This window comes from Phoxinus phoxinus (genome assembly GCF_949152265.1).
Source record: "Phoxinus phoxinus genome assembly, chromosome: 8".
NCBI classification, from domain to species: Eukaryota; Metazoa; Chordata; class Actinopteri; order Cypriniformes; family Leuciscidae; genus Phoxinus; species Phoxinus phoxinus.
The window spans coordinates 38230366-38245365 of NC_136883.1; the positions used below are offsets into that span (position 1 = coordinate 38230366).

Genomic DNA, 15000 nt, shown 5'->3' on the forward strand with positions numbered 1-15000 from the left:
CTTCTCCTTCTTTTCCTCCTTCTTCTCCTCCTTCTTCTCCTCCTTTTCCTTCTCCTGCTCCTGCTCCTGCTCCACCTCGAGGCTCCTGCGGAGGTGCACTAGCCGGTACCGGAGCTTCTGGTTCTCGGTGAGCAGCGCGTCCAGGTCCGGGCCGCCGGTTCTGAAGTCGAACCCGTCCGTCAGCAACTCCTGCAGGCGGAGGACCTCGCGACGCAACGCCTCGACCTGCGCCTCCTGAGCGGACACACGCTCCGCAACGCGCTCCACAACGCGCTCCGCCATCTTCTACAGCTCACCTCACAGCTGACGCGCCGCGACGCGAGTGAATACAGAGTTCTGGGAGAGACATGAACTGCGCGCTCCACTAGGAGGCGCTCCGGGGCCCAGCTGCAGAACACTCCACGGAGATAAACGATTTAATATATATATATATGCTGAGTGGGTTACAGAATTGGGCAAAGTTTGTGCATATGAAGGGATTACTGAAAAAAATAGGTTTATAGGATAAATTGGGGCAAATACCTGATATTATTGAGGCTATATGATGACCTTGGGGAGACGCAATGTAAGAGTGTATTTTAGCTTATTGGTGAATTACTCTTTCACATTGTTACTTTAATTGTATAAATATATTGTTTATACAATTGTTATTCAATTTATTGTTTGTTTCTTGCAGATGTATTCTAGCAATCTTCAGGCAATTGTAAGTGTTGGATGGGCGGTACATGCAGGGGTTTGATGATGTAACATATGTTTAGAAAATTTCATTTTCATTTAATTTATTTATGTATTCTCTTGTCATGGCAATGCAACACCACATGCCACAACAACAATCCAACAAACACAACAAAAATACATTCCATGACAAGAAGAACAGGAGTAGGATGAAGAAAATAAAAAATCTTAAAATAAAAAAACTAAACTCCTACCCCATTTTTATATTAAAAAAGTTACAAATTAGATGACCTCACCGACATGACAATAAGTAACAAAACCAAAAAAATAACAAAATAGCCCAGACCAGATGTAATCTACTTTTAATTTTAACAATTGTTATTATTATTAATAATTTATTCTGCTTACAAAACAAACAAAACAAACAAAAACAACACGAGACCATCATTGTTGTTATCGTTTTAACAATTTTCACATTCATCTCTGTACAAGTTAAGTATCTTCTGTTTAATACTTAGGCCCTATATTTAAATTGAAGAATATTTGAACAACATTTTAGATAATTTTCTAAAAAATTAAAAAAAATTCACACCAGAAACTGAAACACACATTTGTTTGAGGGTATTTCCAGCAAAAGGTTGTTTAAAGTCATTATATTCAATTAATGTACAGTTTTGTTAATCCGAAATAGAAAATACTTCGGTTAAAAATGCTTCCTCTCTACCAAGTTATGAGCATTTGCTTAAAAAAATACCTTTTATCAATATCTTTCAACCAGTAATATCTGTATTCTGTTGTGTTGTGTTCTTTTGTATTGTTGTATTTGTATTGTATCAAACTTTACTTGTAGCCTATTGTACAGAATTATGTGTCGACCCTGAGTTGCGTTGAAAGTGCTTTATGAACAAAAAAAACATTTTTGTTAATTTAATTTGCTAAAAAATGTTTTAAGGATAAAAACTTTCACAGATATAAGAGAGATAAATGAAATACTATGATTCGTCACTATCAAATATATTTGCGCTGATTCTGAATAAATTAAACAGACAATAATTTACACCTTAATAATGGCAGTAATACATTTTGAGAGAAAAAAACAGAATGAAGAGTAAAAATCGAGGAATTATCGGCCAATCAGAAACAAGCTCCGCCCAGTTCTACACCCTAGAGTTCGTGTTGCTTTCCATTCTAGCGGCTTCTTTCTATTAACATGAGCTGAGCGTATTTATAACCGCGTGACCATGAGAACAGAAATACTCCTCAAGGTTATTTACTGTCTTCTATGTATAGATGCTCATGTATGACACATAACAAAAAAAATCATGCTTTGGTAAATCATAATGACATAAAACTACATCATTATGACACACTAAGCCAATTATGAATTAACATGCCAACATTTTGACTTTTTATGTCATCATTATGACATAAAAGTAAACTACGATATACTAACTAATTAAAAAGTTGAAATTATGACAAAAATGAATGGTCGCAGTGCCAGATCTGGCCGGCAGGTGTCAGTGATGTGAGCGGTGACGTCAGTGTGCGGAAGTAAACAGATCGCAGCGCTTCATGTTCATGAAATGTATAAGATCATCTGATCATGTTTTCTTTTAAATAATATATGACTATTAATAATATGAAGTTAACAGTCCGAGGTTGAATTGCACGCTTCGATGGCTCGGATCAGGGCAGCAGAAGAAAGCGCTGTGCTGTAAATATCATTGATTATTGAATATTGATTATTAATGTGGGTTCAGGATGGCTGCGGGTTTCGCTCCGCCGAAGCTCAAAGACTTCATTCTCACAGAGAAACTGGGAAGCGGCACATACGCCACAGTTTATAAAGCTTTCAGAAAGGCGAGTGGTTATCCGTGATTGTGATAGTGTGAGTTATTGAGTTATTGATGTTCTGCATGTTTTGATGGACAGTTTGATTGCAGACTGACAGCAGGGAAGCAGTGGCTGTGAAGGTGGTCAGTAAGAAAAGTCTCAATAAAACCTCAATGGAAAATCTTCTGACTGAGATTGAGATCCTGAAGACGGTCCGTCATCCTCATATAGTGCAGCTCAAAGACTTCCAGGTACAGTTTCCCAGCATTCAGTTCTGTGTGTGTGTCATTATGCTGATGCGTAACTCTCATCCCTGTCTCTATCTGTCAGTGGGACAGTGATAATATCTATCTGATTCTGGAATGGTGTTCAGGAGGAGATCTGTCCAGTTTCATCCGCAGTCGACGGATTCTTCCGGAAAGAGTCGCGCGCCGTTGCCTACAGCAGATTGGTATGAAGCAAATGACCGATACAGACTGATTCAGATGAGAAAACAAGAGCCAGTGATGTTCTGTGTGTGTGTGTGTGTGTGTGTGTGTTTCAGCATGTGCTCTTCAGTTTCTCCATGAGAAGAACATCTCTCATCTGGACCTCAAACCTCAGAACATTCTGCTGAGTGGAAACGTATTAAAGCTCGCAGGTGAAACTTGCATGTGATTTTTACTTTAGCATCTCACCATAGCATGAATCCAGCGTAGCAGTGGAAATGTAACCCATAGCATCTGCGGTAACGTATAGATAGTGAAAAGAAGCGGGCCCAGGACTGAGCCTTGGGGTACACCGGAGAATTAAACAAATGTTTGAGACTCCTTGTGCATGCTAAAATCTCACTGGTTTATTACAATTAATTGCAAAATGATTGTTTGGGAATGTAAACTGATATAGAGAGTATGCATTGACGTCACTTTCCCACGGGAACCGGACTGAGTGGCAGAAGAGCTGCTGAGTGACTGGATTTAATAGAGGAAACTGTGAAAAAATGAGTAAAACAAACAATTATCAGTTTAAACTAAAGGTTGGACTCGATATAGTGTTCATTACAACTCACCAGAGATCCAGTGATCATGGATATTATCATGCGCAGTGTTGGGGGTAACGAGTTACAAAATAACGGATTACAGTAACGATATTACTTTTTTGGGTAACGAAGTAAAGTAACGCATTACACTAAAAATATCAGTAACTATACTACTTTACTAGACTATAGGAACGCGCTTTCCTGCGTTACCCAAGCCGTGTTTTCATGTGTGTAAAGCTCTGATCTGTCGAAGTGGTGCGTGCATGCCTGTGTGTGTGTGCTTGCCTGGGCACCGTTGCCATAGAGATCGATTTGAGTGACGTAGCTGCTGGTGCGAAGGACAGAGAGGAATGGAGATGGAGACGGAGACGCGAGTTTCGGCCAGTGGCGATATTCACATTACTTTCAGTTTATTGCTCGAAAGGACAAAAATATTTGCCAGAAATTCACTCTATGCCCTGGCAGGCAAGTACTGGACATCGGGACTACCGGGAGATTCACGGCTTTTTGGGCCGATCCGATGCATCTAAAACTTTTTTGTTCGTTTGTCTTAACGGCTCATAAAACTCGTACATCGGCGGCCCATTCGTTTTGTTTTGCTTAATTGGCGGCGCTGGGTAAGTGCTGGTGTAATGCATTGGTTAAAAAAAGTCAGCATTAGTTTTTTTTCTGACAGACCGGCCCATGAAACACGTAGATTGGCCCATTGGTTATTTTCTTGATTGACACTGGATTGGCCCAATCACATCTTTAAACGCCTCCCCCCTTGGGCTTTGAGCGAGCGTGCAGTGTCAGTGTATCTGTCAAAATCTCTTATATACGGTCTATGGTCAAAATACAGATGGAGAAGAAAGTTTCAGTTTTGCAGTTTCCGTCAAAATAAAATACAATGTTTATCTCTGTCCAGCCCTGATCATGTGTCTACCACCACGGACATAATCCTGTTGTTTGTAGATTTTACAGTGAGGCATATTTCTTTGTGCAGACAGGGATAGTTATTTTATATGGTTTTACATGCCATTTTTATCGGCTACATTTATAAACACTATGCGGACATGCAGGCTAAATGATGATAGGGCTATGATGTTTGTCCATGTATCTACACGGTAAATTAAGAAACGGGAAAGTAAAGTAATAAGTAGTGAAGTTACTTTTCAAATGCAGTAACTAGTAAAGTAATCTCATTACAATTTACAGAAGTAACTAGTAACTAGTTACTTTTTTTGAGTAACTACCCCAACACTGATCATGCGGCAGGAATCGTGTTTCCTCACATTTATATTACGCCGGGGAAATACATAAAGCAAATTTACCTGTGAACGCTTTATATAAACACAATATAGCAATATATATAAACACAATATATATAAACACATCATATCGTCCAGCTCTAAACCTTGTGTCGTTTCTTGTCAGTGTTTATTTAAAAACATCTGATTATGCAGAATATATGATAGTAAATATTAAGTTGTCAATACAATTTATAGTGTGTTATTTTACCCCATAATTCAGCATATCGACACACAATGATAACTGTAATCCAGCTTTCTCTGCCTGGAGTCGTTGATTCTGTGAAACATGACAGTACATGAGCCAAGAAACGGCTGAAGACACATCTTTCGGCAAAAAAACTAAATAATAATAATCCTGCGTTAGACTTGTTAGTTTGACTGCTTCTGTTGCTCTCCTCGTGTGTGAGTCTCTGGATAAAAGCGTCTGCTAGATGATTAAGTGTGTGTGTGTGTGTGTGTGTGTAGACTTTGGCTTTGCGCAGTACATGAGCCCGTGGGACGAGCAGCACGCGCTCAGAGGCTCTCCGCTCTACATGGCTCCAGAGATGGTGTGTCGCCGGCATTACGACGCTCGAGTGGACCTGTGGTCCGTCGGGGTCATTCTGTACGGTGCGTTCACTCAGTCACACTTCATATCATGACAGATAGTGTTTACTCCACAACATGCTTCAAAATATCTGATGATAATAATGTTTCCTGAGTATCAGATCCTCATATTATACTGATTTCTGGAGGATCATGTGACACTGAAGACTGGAGTAATGATGCTGAACATTCAGATTTGATCACAGGAATAAATTACACTTTACTGTATATTAGGGATTCACGATATATCAGACATCATATCGGTATCGGCCAAAATGTTGACATCGGTGCATCCCTACTATATATTCTCATCGATTAAACGCAGCCTTGGTGATGGCTTCAAAGCATTTAAAAATCTGAAATATACGTTTTTGAACACCTGTGTGTGTGTGTGTGTGTGTGTGTGTGTGTGTCTTCCTGAGGGCAGAAGCTTTATTTGGACGAGCTCCGTTTGCCTCCCGCTCGTTCACTGAACTGGAAGAGAAGATCCGCAGTGAGAAACCCGTCGAGGTGAGACTCGTGTTCGAGTTACACACGGCTTCAGGAGCAAGAGCACATGTGGGCGGGGCTTGATTGTGTCTGAGGGGAGATGATTGGATGGTTGTGGTTTGCTATTGGCTGATCTCATGTGAGTGACAGGTTATAGCCCCGCCCACATCATCAGAGAAGAGAAGCTGCAAGAGGAACTTATTCTCATTCAACATTATTAACACAATAATGATGATCACACATAAATCATTAGAATAAACACTGCAATATTCCATAAACAAACGAGAGCTGTCAATTTAGATTTTTTTAAGGTTCTCCTGAACACCTGCATTCTCTCTGTCAGCACTAGATGGCGCAGTTGTTCCGGACATTAACGTGACCTGCTCTGTGTGTGTGTGTGTGTGTGTGTGTGTGTGTGTGTGTAGCTGCCGTCCGGAGCCAGAGTGTCCCGAGACTGTCGAGATCTTCTGCTGCGGTTGCTGGAGAGAGACCCGGACACACGCGTCTCCTTCCGAGAGTTCTTCCTGCATGCGTTCGTGGATCTGGAGCACATGCCCAGCGCAGAGAGCCTCGCCAAGGCCGTGAGTGTGTTCATCATCATCCGCACAGGTCGAGGAGTGTGTTCATCATCATCCGCACAGGTCGAGGAGTGTGTTCATCAGCACAGATCAGTGTGTCACAGAAGAAGTCACTCACATGTTTATTTTAGAGCCACTTTCTGTCACGGATTTACTGATTCAATGAAATATTGATTAGAGATGCATGATATATCGATATCGACCAATATATGTTCATTTTTAATGTTATCGTTATCGGCCTGATAAGAAAATTTGGCCAATATATTACTGCCGATAATATAGTCATGTGACCCTGGATCACAAACCCAGTCTGGAGCCGCACGGGTATATCTGTGGCAATAGCAACTATACACTGTACGGGTCACAATTATACATTTTTCTTTTATGCCAAAAATCATGAGGATATTAAGATCATGTTCATGAAGATATTTAGTAAATGTCCTGCCGTAAATATATAAAACATGTATTTTTGTGAGTGAATGCAGCACAATCGTGAACATAAATGCACAACTTTAAAGCAGATTTTCTCAATGTTTACATTTTTTTGCTCCTCAGATTCCAGATTTTCAATAGTTGTGTCTCGACCAAATATTGTCCTATCCTAACACACCACACATCAGTGGAGAGATTATTTATTCAGCTTTCAGATGATGTATAACTCTCAATTTCAAAGAATTGACCATGTGACTAGTTTTGTGGTCCAGGGTCACATATATCCTACATAACATCATCATGAGAACATTATAATCGTGTGTTTGCGTCGTGGCTTTTAATGGTGAGACTTTTGTTTTTGGAATCAGGCTCTCAAAAATTATATAACAATTTGGATTTACGTTTATCGGCCGATATATCGGTTATCGGCTTTCAAATATAAAGAATTATCGGTTGTCAATATCGGCCATAATTTTCATATCACTGCATCCCTAATAATCATGCAGCCAGCCCGATGCAGGAAGTGTGTGATCAGTGTGTGTGTGTGTGTGTTGCAGAAAGCGCTGGTGACACAGGCGGTGCAGAAGGACCAGGACGGCCAGCGCTCCTCAGCGCTCTCTCTGTACTGCAGTGCGCTCGAACACTTCGTTCCTGCCATTCACTGTAAGCGACCGCCTCTGTTGCTCTGACACACCAGATGCTATCTCAGACCTCACGATCCTCGTCTCTGTGCTTTCAGACGAGACGGACCGACTGAGGAAAGAAGCGCTGAGGCAGAAGGTGACCGAATAACCGTGAGAACTCTCTGATAGTGGACCGGCGCTCATGTTTGCTGTTTCCTCTCAGGTGACCCAGTATGTGTCTCGAGCCGAGGAACTCAAAGCTCTCGTCAGATCCGACAACAAAACCAGTTTTGAGGAGGCAAAATCAACCAGGAACATGTTAATAGGTAACCAGTGCCACACTTATCTAACCAGGATCCTACAAGTGCTTGACGTTGACTTTTTAAAATGTAATTCCTGGAAGACAGAATATTTATGAAGAGGTGCTTGAAAAGAGTTTTCCCCGCTAAATGAGCGCTGCAGCCCGTCTGACATATAGAGCTATTTCGCATGATGTTAAGTTTATGATAAGTATATAATACAGCTTTCATTCTTCAGGTCGATCATATATTCATGGAAAAAAAATAAGTTTGAATAAGGAAGACATTGGGCCGTATCTTGCAGCAGCGCAGTTGACTTTGTACACCGCCGCATGTGTCATTCCTATTCTGCACCCGCGCACAGCGACTCTTCCCTCCACAGACACACGTCGGTAAATTAGGGAATGAACTTGCGCTCGGGGGGGCGGTTCAGTGTAAAGAGGAGTGTGTTCTGGCACAAACGTTCCCTGGTGATATTCTGCAGTTTCAGAAAACAACTCCGCCGCTGACCAGGAGAAACCCAGTCTAAAGACAGCGGTGCCGCGCGTTAGTCAGATGCTATTTTAAGCGCGCGTGCTTGGCCATTATGTAGCGTGTGAACAACACACACACTTTGATTCTCTCATCTAAACAGACGCAGCAGTTTTCATTTGTGCAAATCATGCATTATTACAAGGAAAAATATTAACACACGAGGGAAATAATTGTTGTGTCCGTGAAGATGTGAAAAAATAAATCTAGATTACACATTTACCCAAATTATTATACGCCTGTTTAACCGAAGCTAATGTGTGTGTGTTTCTCCATCATCCCCAGTGTCACTTCTCTGTGTTTTACGGCCCTGACGAGAACGTCGGTCTCCTCGGCTGTGAACCGCTCCTGGCGTGCGCCGGCAAACCCGCCGTTATAATAGCAATCCGCCGTTATAATAGCGATCCGCCGTTATAATAGCGATCCGCCGTTATAATAGCGATCCGCCGTTATAATAGCAATCCGCCGTTATAATAGCAATCCGCCGTTATAATAGCAATCCGCCGTTATAATAGCGATCCGCCGTTATAATAGCGATCCGCCGTTATAATAGCAATCCGCCGTTATAATAGCGATCCGCCGTTATAATAGCAATCCGCCGTTATAATAGCAATCCGCCGTTATAATAGCGATCCGCCGTTATAATAGCGATCCGCCGTTATAATAGCGATCCGCCGTTATAATAGCGATCCGCCGTTATAATAGCAATCCGCCGTTATAATAGCAATCCGCCGTTATAATAGCAATCCGCCGTTATAATAGCGATCCGCCGTTATAATAGCGATCCGCCGTTATAATAGCGATCCGCCGTTATAATAGCAATCCGCCGTTATAATAGCAATCCGCCGTTATAATAGCAATCCGCCGTTATAATAGCAATCCGCCGTTATAATAGCAATCCACCGTTATAATAGCAATCCGCCGTTATAATAGCGATCCGCCGTTATAATAGCAATCCGCCGTTATAATAGCGATCCACCGTTATAATAGCGATCCGCCGTTATAATAGCAATCCGCCGTTATAATAGCGATCCGCCGTTATAATAGCGATCCGCCGTTATAATAGCAATCCGCCGTTATAATAGCGATCCACCGTTATAATAGCGATCCGCCGTTATAATAGCGATCCACCGTTATAATAGCGATCCGCCGTTATAATAGCGATCCGCCGTTATAATAGCAATCCGCCGTTATAATAGCAATCCACCGTTATAATAGCAATCCACCGTTATAATAGCAATCCGCCGTTATAATAGCAATCCGCCGTTATAATAGCGATCCGCCGTTATAATAGCAATCCGCCGCCGTTATAATAGCGATCCGCCGTTATAATAGCGATCCGCCGTTATAATAGCAATCCGCCGTTATAATAGCAATCCACCGTTATAATAGCAATCCACCGTTATAATAGCAATCCGCCGTTATAATAGCAATCCACCGTTATAATAGCAATCCGCCGTTATAATAGCAATCCGCCGTTATAATAGCGATCCGCCGTTATAATAGCGATCCGCCGTTATAATAGCAATCCGCCGTTATAATAGCAATCCGCCGTTATAATAGCAATCCTCCGTTATAATAGCAATCCACCGTTATAATAGCAATCCGCCGTTATAATAGCAATCCGCCGTTATAATAGCAATCCACCGTTATAATAGCGATCCGCCGTTATAATAGCAATCCGCCGCCGTTATAATAGCAATCCGCCGTTATAATAGCGATCCGCCGTTATAATAGCGATCCGCCGTTATAATAGCAATCCGCCGTTATAATAGCGATCCGCCGTTATAATAGCGATCCGCCGTTATAATAGCGATCCGCCGTTATAATAGCGATCCGCCGTTATAATAGCGATCCGCCGTTATAATAGCGATCCGCCGTTATAATAGCGATCCGCCGTTATAATAGCGATCCGCCGTTATAATAGCTATCCGCCGTTATAATAGCGATCCGCCGTTATAATAGCGATCCGCCGTTATAATAGCGATCCGCCGTTATAATAGCGATCCGCCGTTATAATAGCAATCCGCCGTTATAATAGCAATCCGCCGTTATAATAGCGATCCGCCGTTATAATAGCAGTCCACCGTTATAATAGCGATCCGCCGTTATAATAGCAATCCGCCGTTATAATAGCGATCCGCCGTTATAATAGCGATCCGCCGTTATAATAGCGATCCGCCGTTATAATAGCAATCCACCGTTATAATAGCGATCCGCCGTTATAATAGCAATCCGCCGCCGTTATAATAGCAATCCGCCGTTATAATAGCGATCCGCCGTTATAATAGCGATCCGCCGTTATAATAGCAATCCGCCGTTATAATAGCGATCCGCCGTTATAATAGCGATCCGCCGTTATAATAGCGATCCGCCGTTATAATAGCGATCCGCCGTTATAATAGCTATCCGCCGTTATAATAGCGATCCGCCGTTATAATAGCGATCCGCCGTTATAATAGCGATCCGCCGTTATAATAGCTATCCGCCGTTATAATAGCGATCCGCCGTTATAATAGCGATCCGCCGTTATAATAGCGATCCGCCGTTATAATAGCGATCCGCCGTTATAATAGCAATCCGCCGTTATAATAGCGATCCGCCGTTATAATAGCGATCCGCCGTTATAATAGCGATCCGCCGTTATAATAGCGATCCGCCGTTATAATAGCTATCCGCCGTTATAATAGCGATCCGCCGTTATAATAGCGATCCGCCGTTATAATAGCGATCCGCCGTTATAATAGCTATCCGCCGTTATAATAGCGATCCGCCGTTATAATAGCGATCCGCCGTTATAATAGCGATCCGCCGTTATAATAGCGATCCGCCGTTATAATAGCAATCCGCCGTTATAATAGCAATCCGCCGTTATAATAGCGATCCGCCGTTATAATAGCAGTCCACCGTTATAATAGCGATCCGCCGTTATAATAGCAATCCGCCGTTATAATAGCGATCCGCCGTTATAATAGCGATCCGCCGTTATAATAGCGATCCGCCGTTATAATAGCAATCCACCGTTATAATAGCGATCCGCCGTTATAATAGCAATCCGCCGCCGTTATAATAGCAATCCGCCGTTATAATAGCGATCCGCCGTTATAATAGCGATCCGCCGTTATAATAGCAATCCGCCGTTATAATAGCGATCCGCCGTTATAATAGCGATCCGCCGTTATAATAGCGATCCGCCGTTATAATAGCGATCCGCCGTTATAATAGCTATCCGCCGTTATAATAGCGATCCGCCGTTATAATAGCGATCCGCCGTTATAATAGCGATCCGCCGTTATAATAGCTATCCGCCGTTATAATAGCGATCCGCCGTTATAATAGCGATCCGCCGTTATAATAGCGATCCGCCGTTATAATAGCGATCCGCCGTTATAATAGCAATCCGCCGTTATAATAGCAATCCGCCGTTATAATAGCGATCCGCCGTTATAATAGCAGTCCACCGTTATAATAGCGATCCGCCGTTATAATAGCAATCCGCCGTTATAATAGCGATCCGCCGTTATAATAGCGATCCGCCGTTATAATAGCGATCCGCCGTTATAATAGCAATCCGCCGTTATAATAGCGATCCGCCGTTATAATAGCAATCCGCCATGGAACAAGCGCGCCGGCTCTTAAAGGGAATGTGAGAGGACGCTCTGATTGGTTTATTTCACGTTACACCCAAACCACACCTATGAGTAATGAATGCGACTTCAGACCAACACATTTTAGATTAGCGTCGGGCGCAAGAGTCGTTTATCCCGCCGGTATAATAGCAACAGCGCCGGGATCCGCCCACAGAGTTACTTGTGTTTCAGAGCGTTACAATAGGGCTCAATATCTTTGTCATAGTGTCCTTTCATTGGTTAAGGGGATTCCCATGCCTGACAGCGCCGGCCAATGGACTGATCTCTATGAAGAGAAACATCAGATAACATATGTGTAATTGAGTTTAAAAAAATATATAATAATAATAAAGATATTGTTTGATATGTGCTAATTGTAGTTCTTTGAAATCCAAAAAAGTAGTGCTTGAAAAGTCCTGGAATTTCATTTTACAGAATCTGTCTGAACCCTGGATTAACATGATTATTAACATGATTATTAACATGATTATTAACATGATTATTAACATTAACATGATTATTAACATTAACATGATTACCGTATTAACATGATTATTAACATTAACATGATTATTAACATTAACATGATTACCGTATTAACATGATTATTAACATTAACATGATTATTAACATTAACATGATTACCGTATTAACATGATTATTAACATTAACATGATTATTAACATTAACATGATTACCGTATTAACATGATTATTAACATTAACATGATTATTAACATTAACATGATTATTAACATTAACATGATTACCGTATTAACATGATTACCGGTATTAACATGATTATTAACATTAACATGATTATTAACATTAACATGATTACCGTATTAACATGATTACCGGTATTAACATGATTATTAACATGAACATGATTATTAACATGAATATTAACACGATTATTAACACGATTATGTTAATGTGACAGAACTGTCCCGAGATCAGCCGCGTTTACTGACCGCTCTGGAAGTAGCGTCCACCGCTGTGGCGCGGGTAAGTGTTATAATCACTCATTTATACTAATACATGAAATATAATATAATAATATATCATTTATACTAAATAATGCTCATTTTACATTTGAAATCTCATAATCATTTAACAAACAAGTATTAATTACTTCAATAAGCTCATTGATTCTGCCTTAAATGATTACACTGTGACACAAACAGTGTTGGGGGAAGTTACTTTGAAAGTAATGCATTAGAATATTGGGTTACTCCCAATAAAAGTAACCTGTAGTGTTGCATGCTGGGTAATGTAGTTGCGCTGGGCTGTGTGTGCAGGAGGAGAGCGGAGCGGAGGACTACGACACTCTTGATTTATACCAGCAGAGTTTAGGCCAACTACTCTTGGCACTGGCGGGTAAAGTTACACACACACACACACACACACACGAAACACCCCAGTCCAGATGTGGCGAGGAGTGTGTGCCAGGACGGCGTGTGTGGTACGATCTCCATCTGGATCTCATTGAGATCAGCTCTGTGTTATTAAAAACTGAAACAAATGAAAACTGTTATCTCTTCAAGCACTCGAGGCTTGAGGATGAAGTGAGCTCAGAGAACGAGACCGCTACGCTCCCGGCGCTAATGCCAGCGCTAGGCTAATCAAAACACAGACGCTCCGGGATCATGTGCCAGACTCGGGCATAATAAGCCTGCTTGTGAAACGTTTCTTCATTACTCAGTTTTTAAGGCCCGTTTACACCCAGGACGATGACGATAATGATATAGTTCTAAAAAAACTATAGTTACGTTACGTTACGTTATAGTTATAGTTACGTTATATTTATGGTTATAGTTATCGTTATAGTTACGTTATATTTATGGTTATAGTTATCGTTATACTTACGTTATTGTTATAGTTACGTTATTGTTATCGTTATAGTTATCGTTATTGTTATATGTTTGGACGAATTCGTCCAAAATGAACGTGAGGCTGAATCTCCGCAATGCTTTAGCGTATTCTGACCAAAGTTGGTGTGTGCTTTAACATCCATGACCTGAGGCTACCTGAACATTTTCGACACAGTGCCACCTAGTGGTCAGGAGATATGGACATTTTTGCTTAAAACTTCTGAACGGTTTAGGCAAAAATCACTCAACTGGTGTCTTTAGGCGAACAATACCCAATCATCCCATATCGGCCATTGTGAATTTTGTCTTAAAATGCTATATTTTACGAACACATTGGCGAATCATAACAAAACTCAACATGTGTCTTCGGCACCATGACCTTTACAGTACTTAAAAAGTTTCCTTTGACCCTGTGGTCAAAAGTTATAATGAAATTTCCAAAAATGTTAATAACTTTTGATTAAAAATTAGCCTATTGTAATAAAACTTGTCTTTAAATATTTCTTGGGTCGTGCGGGAACATAGAAACCAATTCTGCCATAGTCGGCCGAACTTCCTGTCCACCATTTTGATTTTCTTTAAATTCCTACTTTTTCAAACTTCTCCTAGACTGGTTGATTTTCATCAAATTTGTTTGTTCGATTTTCATCAAATTCGAGTCAGATCATCATCAGATAATGCCGACAAAAAGTTATGGTTTTCGTGTTGATAGAAGAAACCGCTTTTGTACACCGCATCATCAAGGTTGACACCATGATGCCAAAACGACTGTATCTCTACAATGCTTTGGCATATTAACACCAAACTTTGTGTCATCGTCACCTGACTCTGACCACACCACATCATTTTAGTCACAGCGCCTCCTGTTGGTTGAATATTATAAACTATTAAATCATTACTAGTCACTGTATTCATGATTTTTCAGGCATTGTGCCTAAAATCACCCTAATATGTCTTTAATTGCTCATGTTGCATCTGTACTGGTGGTGTTTGTTGTGTTGTGCAGTAGAGGACAGCTGAAGATGAGCTTTAGTGTCTCTCTCTCTCTCTCTCTCCTCCAGCTGAAGCCCAGGGCCGGCGCAGAGAACTGCTCCACAGCGAGGTGAGAGGATCAGTGTTTATTCTGGACGGGTCAAAGCCCAT

General features: G+C 41.3%; 2 protein-coding genes across 6 annotated transcripts in view; one reads left to right on the forward strand and one right to left on the reverse strand.

Annotated features, from left to right (window-relative positions):
* tars3 (threonyl-tRNA synthetase 3) overlaps window positions 1-376 on the reverse strand; it is a 26191-nt gene extending 25815 nt beyond the window's left edge. For 2 of the 4 annotated variants that reach the window (XM_079620588.1, XM_079620586.1), the window contains exon 1: window positions 1-317. This exon is cut by the window's left edge. In XM_079620588.1, coding sequence (XP_079476714.1) covers window positions 1-282 — 282 coding nt within the window. In that variant the 5' untranslated portion in view covers window positions 283-317. The other 2 variants (XM_079620589.1, XM_079620587.1) reach the window with 2 other exon arrangements.
* A 1771-nt stretch (window positions 377-2147) lies between these two features.
* Window positions 2148-15000, forward strand: part of ulk3 (unc-51 like kinase 3) — a 15785-nt gene continuing 2932 nt past the window's right edge. For both annotated transcript variants that reach the window (XR_013798484.1, XM_079620151.1), the window contains exons 1-13: window positions 2148-2535; window positions 2619-2759; window positions 2839-2959; window positions 3053-3148; window positions 5284-5427; window positions 5831-5913; window positions 6318-6473; window positions 7460-7565; window positions 7642-7682; window positions 7749-7851; window positions 12927-12991; window positions 13285-13363; window positions 14919-14959. Coding sequence is in view for 1 of the 2 variants with exons in the window: in XM_079620151.1 (XP_079476277.1) it covers window positions 2437-2535; window positions 2619-2759; window positions 2839-2959; window positions 3053-3148; window positions 5284-5427; window positions 5831-5913; window positions 6318-6473; window positions 7460-7565; window positions 7642-7682; window positions 7749-7851; window positions 12927-12991; window positions 13285-13363; window positions 14919-14959 (1275 nt within the window). In the remaining variant the exon portion in view is untranslated. The remainder of the gene's footprint in view (window positions 2536-2618; window positions 2760-2838; window positions 2960-3052; window positions 3149-5283; window positions 5428-5830; window positions 5914-6317; window positions 6474-7459; window positions 7566-7641; window positions 7683-7748; window positions 7852-12926; window positions 12992-13284; window positions 13364-14918; window positions 14960-15000) is intronic.